At 39.1% G+C, this 15774-nt stretch overlaps 1 protein-coding gene across 1 annotated transcript; it reads left to right on the forward strand.

Moving 5' to 3' along the window:
* Nucleotides 1-645: 645 nt before the first annotated feature.
* On the forward strand, nt 646-7868 carry LOC115013085 (selenocysteine insertion sequence-binding protein 2-like). The gene is made up of 18 exons (XM_029439071.1): nt 646-835; nt 1299-1441; nt 2329-2500; nt 2602-2689; nt 2837-3051; nt 3155-3239; nt 3328-3422; nt 3673-3819; nt 3917-4006; nt 4653-4754; nt 4845-4974; nt 5148-5308; nt 5394-5526; nt 5631-5814; nt 5953-6173; nt 6530-6684; nt 6826-7021; nt 7155-7868. The coding sequence occupies exons 1-18, from the start codon at nt 827-829 to the stop codon at nt 7280-7282; spliced, it is 2454 nt and encodes an 817-aa protein (XP_029294931.1). The 5' UTR covers nt 646-826; the 3' UTR covers nt 7283-7868.
* Nucleotides 7869-15774: the final 7906 nt, after the last annotated feature.

The raw sequence follows: 15774 nt of genomic DNA on the forward strand, positions 1-15774 counted from the left end.
TAATGGCACTTAGTGTTTGTCTAGAGATGTAATATAGAATATGATGCAGAAATCAGAACATATTAACATAATATAGTATATGATAAATTATGATGGCATGGGGTATGACATGAGATACAGTATAAGGTGAAATAATACTATATCTCATGTCAATATAACAGAATATGTAGTACAGCAATATAACATAGGATTGAAGAGAAAAGAGAATCAAATATAACAGTATAAATATGACAAACTCCATCAAGGATGCACAAAATGAACTAAAATACAGGACTAAAAGTGTTCTGACCACTATAAAATACCTTGTTTACATCATGATATTACTAATTACTAAATACTATGTTGTACTTCCACCACAGCTTTATGGAATAAGCACTTACAATGTGAGTGTGAGCTTTGTGTTATCACCACTGGCTGATGTTTGAGCTTTCTTTTTAAGATGGTTAAACTGTGGCATGCCGTCATTTTATTGATACTCATATGAAATATATATTAAATAATTACATATTATCATTATATATTTAAATATAATATATTATATTTAGTTCGTGTTGCTTTTATCTTTTGTATAGTATAGTTTTCTAGGCTGTAAGCCAGAAGATGTCGCTGTTAGCTCTCCTCACTGCACCCAATCATCAGCTGTATCAATCAGGCTCAACTACAGCTAGCTGCTATGCTAACGCTATCAAACAGGTTGCTTAGCCCGAATAGCCCACACTGTTGCGGTAGTTATATAAATGCAGCAGCGTTGTGACAGGGAGCTTGACAACACATGGAAGATCGAGTGAACATGCGGAGATGTGACTGCATATAGGAAAACCTGAAGATGGACAAGGTAGTTAACGAAAAATAACGTAACGGTTGTTTTTATAGCTAGCACGTTAGCCAGTAACGCTAACGTACGCATATGCATGTAGCTTGCTGCTAACTTTTAGCTAACTTTAGCTGTTGTGAATGTGTAGCTGAAACTATAAGATAACAGCTGTTTTTATAAGACAAATACGCTGCGTTTCATAGAGCATTACCTTTTGACAGGCTACCCAAAAGTTACGACTATGTAACGATTGCTAACTTAGATGTTAATTTGAGCTAACGGCTAAATAGTTTAATAGTTAACTGTACTAGAAACTAAAAGTTAAGCCTAGCTAACATATTTTCGTCTGAGGGAAGTGTGAGTCTAAAACAAGGATAAAGTGATCAGGTAGTTTTGAAACAAGTGTGGCAATACAAGGCTTCACTTGTTGTTCAGCCAAAGGTCGTATTCCAGCAGACTGTTGACAATCTTTACTGTTCCCCAGGAGAGCAAACTGTCTACTGCTGTCCTGCAGTCTTTGGACTATAAACAGCAGCGGAGACAGAAAAGGGAGCCCGCAGAGCTACACACAACCTCATCCCCACTGATGTTTCCAAATCCGTATGTGTCCGACCAGAGTTTAAGAGGGTAGGACGATGATCACAGATTGTTTCTATTTTTTAATATCTTGATTAAAGTAATCAATTACTTGACATGTGTTTTTCTGGATTGTTAATGCATGGTATAGCCTACTACCTGTCTCCTATGTTGTCTGTTTTACTTTTCAAATTATTAGAACACACTATCCTGGATAGGCTTCAACAATACATAATAACCACTAATAATATCTACCTAGTGACCAATGGGGTTCGACAAGGTGGAATACTGTCACCTGTTCTCTTTAATCTGTATATGGATTAATTCTCTAAAAAGTTAAGAGTGTAAGACTGGATGTAAGGTGGGAGATAGTGACTGGACACTGATGACTTTGTTCTGTCTTCTTTATAGTGATGGCTTACTGCATCTGCTCAGAGTTTGCTCTTTTGATCTATGTGATGCGCCAGTGTTGCAAACTGTATGCACAAGCCCATATGTGGCACGTAAATTTCATATGTACAGATGATGTTGACTTTTAATGATTCATTCAGAATCTCTCTCAAGCTTCCAAGATGGACAAGTGCAAGTAATATGTTTGTGACTAGTTATGTTCCCACCTTCATTCTGTGCTGAGGAATTTATGTACAAATTTATGTCGATTTTAATTGATTAAAAAATGTAATTATAATGGCCTTAACTGAGCCTAGACAAAGTGACACAAGTTATTCCTCTTGTTTTTGGAAACATTGGAACAAATGTCTGTATGTGTTTTGATCACTGTGGACTGCAATGATTATATCTCTGTGTTGTTGTCATCATATTGTATTTATTTTATTACCTCTATACTGATATAGAGCTATGTGTGTGAAGTTAAGTTGAATTGAATGAATGGCCTGATGTCAAGCCACTTGTTTTTGTGACTTTCTAAACTTTGTAAGGAACTGGACGTCAGGTCTAACCCCAAAGCAGAATACATCAAATGGGGTGTCAGCAGCAGGAAAAGGAGATGATGTGTCAAGGAGTCATGGCTACAGCAGCAGCCGTCGTGTTAGAGACACCAGTGAGGATTTACTCCAGAGAGATAGGGCCACACGGGATGCACAAGCAAAGGTTGATTTAATTTTTTAAGCAACAGAAAAATAGATAAAACTAATTTTCTTTGTGAAATTAATTTCGGTGATTTTTTATTTATTTTTTATCCATCTCTACAGACATCAAAAGGCAACAATGGCTCTCCTGCTCATGGCAGAGTTCTCGGCAGAGTTCTCAGCAGAAACTCACTGGATGCACAGAAAAAAGGTACTTATCCCACATGGCATTGTTAACTTTTTCCCGAATGATCCCTGGTACTTATCATTTTTCTTAACATAATTTTATCAGCGTTCACTACCTCAGTTCTCACTTTTAATCATGTTTAATCAACTTTTTCTTGTAATTGCACTACAGGTTTAAGAGGAGGCAGATCTGCCCCAAACTCTGTAGAGAAGTCAAAAGCACTGCAGACAGACTATGTGCCATTTGAAGTGAAGATGACTGATTTCCCAGAGTTAGCTGGTGGTTTGCTAGGCAAACCAGGACGCCCTCTTGTTCAGAGAGAGAGCTGGGGTCCAACTCCTCCCTCCTCGAGCCCTCAAACACAAACATCGGCATCTTCCTGGAAGGTGAGCTTACTGAGATATTAGATGCAGTTTGCAGTAAATGCTTTACAAACGTGGAGTTCTACTCATACATTTGTTGCTAATGTAATTTATTTCTATTGAATAGTCTGTCAGGAGAGGACCCCCAACACAGCTTAACCCCCAACAAATTGCCAATAATGCTAAGCCAGATTCATCAGCTGCTTCACCAGGTAGGTGAAAGTCCTTGTTGTTGGGCTTTCAATGACTGTTAGTCAGTGTCCGTAATATTTTAGAATATTTATTTATTTTTGTGAGCAGGTCAGCTGGTGGTGACATCCTGGGCTAATGTCGCCTCTCAGCCTCCAAAGAAACCTGTCCCTGAAGAGAAGACAACCAGCAGCAACCACATGCAGGTTAGAGGACATTCTGTGTGATTTAGCTTGACAGTGTATTGCAGGTCTTGAAAAGTCAGACCATAGAAGGTATCAAAAAGTCTTAAACTTGAATATTTATTCTTGCCTGAAAAATGGTTGTTTAGTCTGTTAAGTGTCAGGTAATTTCTTACGTAATACAATGTAGTTGTCAGGTAAACTTCTGGGTTTTCCTGCACTCCCACATTCACGCTTCATTGTACTCTGTCTCTTAATTTTTGCGTTTCTTCAGACGGAAGAAATGGCTGCACAGCAGGTAGAGGGAGCGCCAGGGAAGAAAAAGCGGAAGAAAAAGAAGAAGAAGATGAAAGGTGCTGGTGAAGATGCAGATGCTGAGTCAGAAGAGCCGGCAATGTATCAAGAGCCTCCAAAATTTGAGGTTAATAAAAATGTTTATCTATATTTTCTTTCAATTAGATTTATTTTTAGTAACTTTTGCATGGAAGATGATTTTTGTTGCCATTTCTTCTACTCAGGATGAAGAGGAGTTCCCAGGCTTGACTCCTGCTCGGCCTGGGGTTGATAGATTGATAACAAGCAGCTATGCAGCCAAACTATGCAATGAGGTACGTATCATCAGTTTCTTCTCCCAGATGGGATCACATTATAATTATAATACTGTGTCTTTTTTCTTTTTTTTGCTAACGTGCACATTACATTGGTGAGAAATGAACAGAATAATGTAATTCAAAGTATATAGTACCGTTCAAAACGTGCCTGAACAGGCTGAATGTTTGAGATTCAGGAACATTTTCTGTGTGTGAGAATGGGGAATGGGGATCGCTTCGCACTTACTCACGCACCCACATGTAACAAAACAAAAACATTTTGTGCGATATTTTTTTTTTTTCTTCTTTCTATAAAGCTTTAACAGAGGGGGCAGAGTAAAATCCTAAGACCCCTTGTGGTTACGGGCCCAGACATAACTACTGCGGTTATAAAGTAGAGCATGGATCAGCAGCGGCCTGCTCGACAGTCTCAGTCTGCAGAGCCCTGAAGGCCCCCCTCCCGATGCTGCAAAGAGCATAATTCACTTGATTATTCAAAGTTTATTTATATTAAATGTTGCATGTCCAAATTGCACCAAATTCAACACTCCATGTCCTTGGGTCCCCAGCAATACACCCGCCAAGTGTAAAGTAGTTGGGATGAACCAACAGAGAGTCCTTGCTTTATAGTTTATAAACTATTTTGGGTTTTGTTTTGTTACAGGAAAACCAAAGAGAAGGTGTTCAGCATCAGTCTGCCGACCAAACCAAGGAAAAATTGCCTGCATCAAAAACTCCGCTCACAGAGACGACTAAGAAAGGACAGGTTTGTATTTTTCTCGTACTTGTAAATTGTGTCTTTTGATATTACCCTGGAGAAAACAGTAGAGATTGTTCTTGGTCTCCTGATTTTTAGAAAGCTGAAAAGGTTTCTGGGAAGAAAAGCAAAGTTCCTGTTCAGCTGGACATTGGAAACATGTTGGCCGCCCTGGAAAAGAAGCAATCTCAAAAAGCCAAGCAGGACGACAAACCACTCATTCTCTCAGGTCTGCATCTTTGCCTCTGATGCAATGGCTTCCTAATTTCTCTCTTTCTTTGATATAGATTATTTTAAAGTATATTTTGGTTGATGTGATTGTCTTGGGACAATGCTTATTGATCCAGATCTGTTGGTGCAGGGCATTAAAACCTACCCCTGAATACAATGGTTTCTTTGTAGTTGGTGGAGGACTACCTGTGAAGCAAGCATTAGTCCAGAAGAAGCCGCCCTGGCAGCAGGATAAAATTGCACACAATCCCCTGGACTCCACCAGCCCTTTGGTGAAGAAAGGCAAGCAGAGAGAGGTGCCCAAAGCCAAAAAACCCACTCCTCTCAAAAAGGTAAGTCAATTCACTTGCTCTGGAACAAACACAGATGCACTAGATTTCAGCCTTTTTGTTAAGTTTATTTCTGGCTGATTCTCAGGTCATTTTGAAAGAAAGGGAAGAGAGGAAACAAAAGCGTTTGCTGGAGGAGAGAGGACTGCTGCCTGAAAATGAGTTAAAACCTGCGAGTGATGCTACAGAAGAAGAAGAGCAGTGTGACACAAACACCACAGGTCAGATCAAGCATGTGAAACAATACAATACATTTCAGTCCTACTGCAAGTTAGTACATCTTTCATTTGACCTAATATTTGATATGTATTTGGTGCTTCTGTAGTCTCAGATGAGGTTGGAAGTCCTACAGAAGAACTTGATGATCAGTCGGAGTGTAACGGCATAAACCAGATGGTGAAAGAGGGTGATGAAGAGGACGACAAAGACGAGATCGTAGAGCAACAAACCACCTCACCGGTGCCTTGCCCAGCCAGTCGACCCAAAATCCACAGCAGAAAGTTCCGAGAGTAAGACTGTAAACCGTGCAACCAGTCACAAGTTGTAAACTTAGTTGGTTGTCTGTACAGAAGAAAAAAAAAACATTTAATCTCTTTTTTTTCTCACATTTCTGTTCATTCTAAATGAATATTTGTTGTACATGTCAGCTATTGCAGCCAGATGCTGAGCAAAGACGTGGATCAGTGTGTGACGGCTCTGCTGAAGGAGCTGGTGCGTTTCCAGGACCGCCTGTACCAGAAGGACCCCATGAAGGCCCGCATGAAAAGACGCATTGTGATGGGGCTCAGAGAAGTCCTGAAGCACCTCAAACTCAGGAAGGTCAAGTGTGTCGTCATCTCACCCAACTGTGAACGCATCCAGTCCAAAGGTACTTTGTCCTTGTGAGAGCTTCACTGTTTGTGAAATAAAGAAGTTTTCAGGAACATAATTTATAGAGGACCGTCAGCATTTTCTCTTAATTTGTGCCAATCTGTACTTAAAAAAACAGCTTTTATTTAAAGTTTATTTTTGAGGACAGTTGAGTGAGAAAATGTGTCTACATTAAACCAGGTAAATCAGAAAGGTAAGGGCTGCAATTGAGGATCATTTAAATTATTGATTAATTTGCTGATTACCACCTTTATCCTACTCATTTACCAATTTAAACCTGGGAGCAACAGATGTGCACCAGTTCTTTAAACTGTGAGACTGACATTCATAGAGAAATGTGACCTTTCTTTGCAGGAGGCCTGGACGAAGCTCTTTACACCATCATCGACACTTGTCGTGAACAAGGGGTGCCGTTCGTGTTTGCCCTCTCGAGGAAAGCTCTGGGTCGCTGCGTCAACAAGGCAGTGCCTGTCAGCCTGGTGGGCATCTTCAACTATGATGGTGCACAGGTGGGGTTTATGCTCAGCAACAATAAATACTAATCACTAACAAGACCGTGGTTCTTGACATGAGCTTAAATGCTGTTACATTTAGCATATGAATAAAACATTTTTCAAACAAGCTGAGAACTTTGTCTTTCTTACCCGCAGGACTTCTATCATAAGATGATCGAGTTGTCGTCTGAAGCCAGGACGGCCTATGAGGTGATGGTGTCGAGTCTCGAGCAGACCGGCCAGGCAGAGGCAGAGGAGGCAGTGAGCATTGAGGAAGAGCTGCACATCAGCAATCTGGCTGAGGAGGCCGAGCCCAGTCCTGACGCCACACATCCAGAGGAACCAGAGTACAGTAAGTTACTGTTGTGATGCCTGCTCTTTATATGAATTGGTCTGACGAGGTAAAACCAAGTGAAAGTTGTAATATATTAACAGATTTCACCATTGAAAGTCAAATAATTCTTTTTTTGTATTTTTTCTTTCAGTAAAAATTTGGAAGAAAATGTTGGAGAAGGATTGCAACCACACATTTCTGAACTTTGAGGAGCAGCTGAGCTCCATGCGCTTGGACAGTGTATGTACTGAAAACACTGATGAAGATGAGAAGAGTTGACCGTGGCGAATCTCTCTGTGCCTAAACAAAAAATGAACCCGATCATGCTCTCGTCATATATTTAGAAGCAACTAGGATGGACTTAATCACACATGCCGAAAAAGAGCAATACAAGCTGCTCTGCTGCAGTGGTTCTTCTCAACCTGAGGATTTTGCCAGGAAATTAATCATGTTGCTAAAGTTTGCAATGAATTCCTTTATTTTCTTTTTACAGAGATAAATTAATGTTTGTTGCAAGATAATTGGGCAGAGCTGTGTATTTTAAGAGTGTGTGGGTTATAAACTGGAGAGGTTTAATCACTGACTTATTAGGTCCAAACCACTCACTTGAAGAAATCCCACAATATGAACTTTGAACCATGTTGTCTGTGAACATGACTAGAGGATGTGCAGGGGTTTATGTGCTGAATGTGATTAGAATATCAACCAGTTACAGTTCAAAGAAATCGCCATAATGCTGCGTTTTATTTTCCTCTTATCAATTCAGTTTAAAGTATTTTTCCAGCATTTTTTCCTATATTGGAGGGAAACATTAGAGAGTTGATTAGAGAGTTGACTAGAGAGTTGACTAGAGAGGGAGAGGAGAGGAGAGGAGAGGGAGAGAGAGGAGAGAGGAGAGAGAGAGAGAGAGGAGAGAGAGAGAGAGAAAAAAAAAAAACTGGGGGCGTTGGAATTACGTGGTCAGTGTCTTATATGGGCTCAAATAAAGGCCAATAAGATTTTAAACTTGTGAAATGAGGGTTGTATCACCCTTTGTAAAACTGTGGGGGTCTACATAAGACATTTTGAATGTAGAAAAAGATTTGTGGTTGTAGGAAAGATTTTTAGAAACTCAAAGCTCCCACATTATGTATGACACTGAACAAACACTGCTTTTGGCTGTTAAAGCAAGGCCAAAATTCTTACTTTGAACATAAGTGTGTGTCCCAGCACAGTACATGCTGTATATTATCTTGGCAGTATACTGTTTTTGCTGTTTGTACAAAAAACATATTAATAAGAAATTATACAAGACTTGTGTCGTCAGTTGTCAATCAAACTGCGAGTCTAAAAATGCAAATATTTAAGTTTTAGATTTCCTTTGTGCACTTTATTGTTGGAGAATTCGTGTGATATGGATTTGTAACTTCAGCGTTGCACACAGTGGGAAGTTTAAGCGTTGAGGCTCAAACCACTTATTTTTTTCTCAGCGATTGTGTAACCTTACCGCTAATGTAATTTGTGAAGACATTTATTTACACATTCTCAACATTTTTACTACAAATGTTCCTGTACTAACAGTTTTTCACAGGTTTACAAAGGGACTGAATTATCTCTGAACATCATTTTACAATCTCAAAATCTTATTGATCCTTATTTGAGCCCTCACTCTTAAACCTCTAGGCCACCATGACACATCTGGTGTCGAGTTTAGACTTAAAAAAGGAGCTATGATCTTTCTTTGCATAAGAAATTCATTTGTTTTTTACATGGTTGTTTTTTTATCCTGATTGCACTACATAGTAGAGCCTGTGTTTTTATTTAATTTTTCTGATAATACCAAAGTACTACACACTTTGTAGTACTACCTGTGATTAGGTGTGAATAGCAGCATTTGATAATGTTTAGAAATGTCACATTTCAAATTAATTAAGTTAGATTTCAGAGGACTGAAATGAAGATTGTAAAGCAGAGAAGACTTCTGATTGTCACCTATGAAGACTTGAATAGTTGCTAATATTAACATTTCAGTTGTGAAAATGAGATGTAATGTAAGATGTGGTAGGCAATCCTATTGTTATTGGAAGTTCTTGTGGAATTATCTCTTGGTACAATTTTACAGGGAGCAGGAAGGAGACGGTTGTTGGGAAGTTTACGAGACATTTTGACATGTTACAACAGGAAAAGCACACGTGTTACTAACTGAATTACTTATTATAAATCAAAACGTCCACAGTCTTAAATTCCATATGAATCTTACAGCAAAAGTTTGACATTTTGGGAAATATGCTTATTTGCTTTCTGGTGGAGAGTTATATACCACTCTCGTATTAGTCTCTTAAATATAAGACTGTAGGAAGCAGCTGGTGACCTTAGTTTAGTATTTAGATTGGATATGACCATAGCCTTCATGCCCCTCTAAAGCTCCTTAACTTAACACTGTATATCTCATTTGTTTTATCAATGCAAAACTGTTGTGTTAAAACAACTCTTCACAGGTTTGTGGGGTGTTTATGTGCTATGACTCTCTTGGCTATGAGCAGTTACAAATGACTGTTCAAGGCAAAGAAATAATCCCAAGAAAAATACTCTCTGTAAAGTGGCAAATTGTCATTATTTAAAATGTTTCAATAAGTTCTGTGGTAGAGGGAACAACCGGAAAATAGGAATTTAAAACTGCATGAAGATTTAAACACATTTCCTGCTAGAATGAAAATACAAATAATATTTTCTATGCATTAATAGTCTGAATTTTGAGTTGTCACATGTTAAATAGGAAATTAAAATCAGAGGAAAGTTTGGTGTTGATTTATTTTCTTCTTTAAAGCTAAATATCTAATGTAAAGTTTAATTTGCATAAAGAGGACAAATGCAGTGTTTACTTTAAGTGAGTGTGGGTCATTAATAAACAGGAGGAGAAGTGGACCGAGTACGCTGCCCTGTGGCATTCCAAATTATAGACTGAGACAAAGAGTCTTCATAACTAAAAATATTAAATCCAACCTCCTGGGATTTGTTTAGATAAACCTGAAGGAAATAGAAAATAATTTGATATTTTTGTAATTTTAAATGATTATCATTTCTCAAAATATATTTGAGTAAGTAATTGAATTTTGACCTAAATAAAGAATCTTGGAAAATGTTTTGGTTATATCTGAAAATTGTCAAACATTTTGTTTATTTGGGGAAATTAAAAGACAGCTTGAAACCATACATCAGATCAAAACAGAATGCATGTTTACTCTTTAAGCTTCTGCCCTTAAACTGAGGCAATCCTGGATTTCAACTGCACTACGCACAGTGCCCTTCAACACCAAACACAGCGCTTTAAATGTGCAACAATGAGCAAACATTTCAAAATGCACTGTCTGCTATCTTTGTTTCTATCAAACATGTCACCTGTGTCGACACATTGAAATGATCTTACTACTACTCTCCTTGATTTGCTTGATATCAATTTTAAATCCCTTGTACAATGTGATATAAAGTCACCTCTGTAGACTCTACATGTGATATGTTTGATTCCAAAATGATGTCCTGTCTCAAAGTTAAAAGTACACCCCAGGCCTATTTATAATGTATTAGCAATTTTAGTCCTTACTTAAATATATTTTTAAAAATGAATAAAGAAAATGATATGTGTAACAATTTGGAATAAAACTAAATATGTCAATGGAGTTATAGGAACAATCATTCTTTAAAAACCAGTTGCATTCTTTTGCAGAATAAACTTAGACGATCATGTTTATGTGCAGTTCTTCCAGATAAATCTTCAGTTTAACTGGATCAAATGAAAGCACAATCGTATGAGCAAGTAATACCAGATGTGCTTGTTTACATTAGAATATATGTCCCCTCATTAAAAAATGTACTTCCATGAGTATTATGTTGTATAGTGATGACTTTGAAAGAAGCAGAGCAAGTCTCTTTATTGTGTACACATCCCAGATAAACCAGAATGAGTGGGTGGGGTGCTGTCGGAGCTTTTTTTGCGACGGGGGGTAGTTCTCTCTCCTCCGCTCTGACTTTAGGTGTGTGTGCGGGAGCGAAACAGTGGTGAATGCGCAAGGCGAGAATATATATATGGGGGAATATCTATGTATATTCTTTTTAACGGTGCGCGATCTACCCGCACTACACTCGTGATCGACCTTTTGGGCACCCCTGCGTTAGAGGTACGTTAGATACAGGACTGTCTCAGAAAATTAGAATATTGTGATAAAGTTCTTTATTTTCTGTAATGCAATTAAAAAAACAAAAATGTCATACATTCTGGATTCATTACAAATCAACTGAAATATTGCAAGCCTTTTATTATTTTAATATTGCTGATTATGGCATACAGCTTAAGAAAACTCAAATATCCTATCTCTAAATATTAGAATATCATGAAAAAGTATACTAGTAGGGTGTTCAACGAATCACTTGAATCGTCTAATTAACTCGAAACACCTGCAAGGGTTTCCTGAGCCTTGAAAAACACTCAGCTTGGTTCAGTAAACTAAATCACAAGTATGGGGAAGACTGCTGATCTGACTGCTGTCCAGAGGACCATCATTGACACCCTCCATCAGGAGGGTAAGACACAAAAAGAAATGTCTCAAAGAGCAAGCTGTTCACAGAGTGCAGTTTCAAAGCACATCCACAAAAAGTCTGTTGGAAGGGGGAAATGTGGCAGGAAACGCTGCACAACCAAGAGAGATGACCGCAGCCTTAACAGCATTGTGAAGAAGAGTCGCTTCCAGAATTTGGGGGAGCTTCAAAGACAGTGGACTGAAGCTGGAGTCCAGGTATCAAAAGCCACTGTTCACAGACGTGTCCGGGAAATGGGCTACAATAGCCGTATTCCCATGGTCAAGCCACTTCTGAACTCAAGACAACGGAAGAAGCGTCTGACTTGGGCTATGGAAAAGAGGCACTGGACAGTTGCAGAGTGGTCCAAAGTCCTCTTTTCAGACGAAAGCAAGTTTTGTATTTCATTTGGAAGTCAAGGCGCCAGAGTCTGGAGAAAGGCTGGAGAGGAGCAAAATCCAAGTTGCTTGAAATCCAGTGTGAAGTTCCCACAGTCAGCGATGGTTTGGGGAGCCATGTCAGCTGCTGGTGTTGGTCCACTGTGTTTCATCAAGCCCAGAGTAAATGCAGCTGTGTACCAAGAGATTTTAGAGCACTACATGCTTCCGTCTGCAGAAAAGCTCTATGGAGATGAGGAATTCATTTTCCAGCATGATCTGGCACCTGCCCACAGTGCCAAAACCCCACCAGTAACTGGTGTACTGACCATGGCATTACTGTCCTCGATTGGCCTGCCAATTCCCCTGACGTGAACCCCATAGAGAATATGTGGGGTATTGTGAAGAAGAAGCTGAAAGACACCAGACCCAACAATGCTAATGAGCTAAAGGCCGCTATTGAAGCATCCTGGGCATCCATAACACCTCAGCAATGCCACAGGCTGATTGCCTCCATGACACGCCGCATTGATGCAGTAATCCGTGCAAAAGGATTCCCAACCAAGTACTGAGTGCATTAATGGACATTTTCAAATGTTTGATTTTGTTTTGCTGTTATAAATCTTTTTTTTTTACTTGGTCTGAGGAACTATTCTAATTTTTTGAGATAGGATTTTTGAGTTTTCTTAAGCTGTAAGCCATAATCAGCAATATTAAAATAATAAAAGGCTTGCAATATTTCAGTTGATTTGTAATGAATCCAGAATGCATGACATTTTTGTTTTTTTAATTGCATTACAGAAAATAAAGAACTTTATCACAATATTCTAATTTTCTGAGACAGTCCTTTATAGGCTACGTCAGCTGACGGTGAACCCTACAGCCAATGTATTGATAACGAGTGGATACCCTATTCCGACCCTATGTTAAGATGATGCCTGACGACGGAGTAGCTTATTAAACGTGTTTCTACAGTACAGCTAGCGTTTTGGGAGCTTATTGGGGTTTGAATATAGCTCATAGGGTCCCTGTGAGTAGCTCATCCTCACCTCTTCACAGCACGTCTTGATGAATACATCAGCCCATCATCAGAGAGCATGGAGGATGCTGAGAGGCTGCGACAAGAGTACATTCTGTTCTCCAGCATCAGCATGACGTGAACCAAATGGTACTTTTCCAGCTGCGTTGGCCAGACGCTCTGATAGTTTTGTATAAGTAAGTGATACGCTATCAATAGATTTGACATACGTATAATAATTTGTTATGTATTCGTTATGTATACGTCAGCTACAACACCGCTGTGGAAAAGTTGGATGCATTTGAAATTTTGAGCAATTTTTCATATACACCAGCATATGTTTCTGCCATACAGAACTGTGTGACAGGGCCGTATGTCTGGCATGTTCGGCGTATCGTCTGCGTCCTTCGAACGATCACAACTTACCCTTAATTTATATCAACGTATTGCCGATATTTCGTATACACCAGCATACGTTTCTGCCATACAGATATGTGTGACAGGGCCTTTAGTCTCAACACGTCCCTTGCAAAGACCAAAAGCAACAGATGAATTGATCCTGCTAAGAAGTCTGTGTTGTAGTGTTCCTCTGTTGTCCAACAAAACTCAAGAAGGGCTCTGTGAGGACAGTTGATGTTTACCATGTTCACCATCTAAGTTTAGCCTGTTAGCATGCTAACATTTGCCAATTAGTACTAAACAAAAATGTACAGCTGAGACTGACTCATTAGTTTTTCAGGTATTTGGCCATAAATCAAAGCATTGATGGTGCTAGCTTATATTATTTAGAAATGTTACGTTTATTATCTAGGGATATGTGTAGAAAGTTTCACAATAATACATTCAGTAGATGTCAAGATATTTCACTCAAAATCAACAATGGTGGCTAGAGGAAAAGTCGGAGGATCACAGAAATCATACAGATTCATCCTTTGGAGAGCATGAATATCTGTACTAAATGTCATGGCAATTCATCTCATCATTGTTGAGACATTCAACTTGGAACCAAAAATGTCAACCTGTTGGTGGCCCTAGAGCAGAGGTCGGGAACCTTTTTGGCTGTATTTCCTTGAGAGCCATATATTTAATAAATTTGAACGCAACTTTATGCGTGCATTTATTTTAAGAATAACACGTCTCCGAGCACTATAGCGGTATCAGTGTTGCATTGAACATGTGCTCTTTTATTAAATAAACTAAACGCTTACGTTATTTATCTCATTTATGTGCACGTTTCAGTGTTTACTGCACGGGTGTCAAACTCAAGGCAATTATGACCTATTTAACCTCTTATGTATGTTGTTGTTGGTGTTGTTTTTGTTGTTGTCCTGCATTTTAGCGCCTTGAGATTGCTTTTAGCTTTGAAAGGCGCTTTACAAATACAATTTATTATTATTATTATTATTATTATTATTATTATTATATCCGGCCCGCGAGAAAATATCATGCCACCGCCGATTTTGGTAATTAAATCAATGCATGGCACAACCACGGGAAAATACATTTGAGGAAGTATCTAAATGTGTGAATGAAATGAAAGTTGAAATGAATGAAATGAAAGCTCAGAAATTAAAATTGAACTGCTCAGCAATCCGTTTGCAGTTGACTTAAATATGTTCCATATCTTTTTGCACTTTATCCAATATGTGTATCCTGTTCAATAAATGTGGACCGTGTTTGGCCCTCGACGTAGTCCCAGTTTTTAATGTTGGCCCTCTCTGTGATTGAGTTTGACACCCCTGGTCTACTGCTTGCTTTGCGCAGTTTCTCCTCTGCTGTTTCGCTAAGCGCAGGGCTCTGCCCCCTACACACAAGCGCACACACACACACACACACACACACACACACACACACACACACACACACACACACACACACACACACACACACACACAGAGGTGTGTAAGTGTGTGCGCTGTGCAGTCAGAGACAGAGCGGAGGAAAGGAGAGGGGAGAACTAAAAACAAATCCGCTGCTAAATGTTTTACTTTAAAATGACACAGTCTGCGAGTCATATCGCATCATCGAAAGACATATGTTCCTGACCCCTGGCCTAACAGATGGTGGCAAACAGCTGTACATCACAGGAAATGTCCCATCACCTTCCACCAGTTAATGGTTTCTTTATGTTTCATGGTTCTGCTTGTATGGTATGGCTGTTGCTGCTCCGGGAATGATGAAGTGTTGTGTTACTTCCTTCTGTCAAATAGAGAGCTATTCTGGTAACATTATGGCATACCAACAATGTTTGTGAATGTATACAGCAGTGATGGCAAATATGATGCTGATGAGGACAGTTTTCATGCTTGGACGTTTTCTTGAACTAGAGCGGCGTATTAATAGTGGTCAGTTTCAGGAACCTTCTAGCTGACAGTGCTCATTTATCTCTCCTGGTCTATGGAACCTGCAGTCACTTATTATCTGTGATGCATGGTACCTCTCTGATGCACTCTTCAGTCTAAATGTGTTGGTGTGTGTGAAACTGATGCTTTCAGACTTTAGCACGGGGTCCGGATCCACCTGAGTCACACGCACACACTTCGGAGCAGAGAGACAGCATTCTAACACTTAGCAGTCCACTAACTTGTTGCTCTTGCTACTAATATTAGTGACTAATACCAAGTAAGAGTAGAAGAGCTAAGGGTAGGGAAAAGACAGCTAGATGAGGCTAATTGATGCAGTGTAAAATGCCATAGGCTTATGCTAATAGTGGTGACTAGCCTCATATAGGAATATGTGGTTAAATAAAATAGTAGATGCCTAGTTTATATTCAGGTGTTAATATTAATATTAAAACAGTTAAAGAAAAAGGGTAATCATCTCTA

The sequence above is a fragment of the Cottoperca gobio genome, chromosome 9 (genome assembly GCF_900634415.1).
Source record: "Cottoperca gobio chromosome 9, fCotGob3.1, whole genome shotgun sequence".
NCBI lineage: Eukaryota > Metazoa > Chordata > Actinopteri > Perciformes > Bovichtidae > Cottoperca > Cottoperca gobio.

Bases quoted from the DNA above. Each gene is read 5' to 3' on its own strand.
- LOC115013085 (XM_029439071.1), top strand. The intron at 1,442-2,328 runs GTAGGACGATGA...AAACTTTGTAAG, and splicing joins TCCGACCAGAGTTTAAGAGG to GAACTGGACGTCAGGTCTAA. The intron at 2,690-2,836 runs GTACTTATCCCA...ATTGCACTACAG, and splicing joins ACTGGATGCACAGAAAAAAG to GTTTAAGAGGAGGCAGATCT.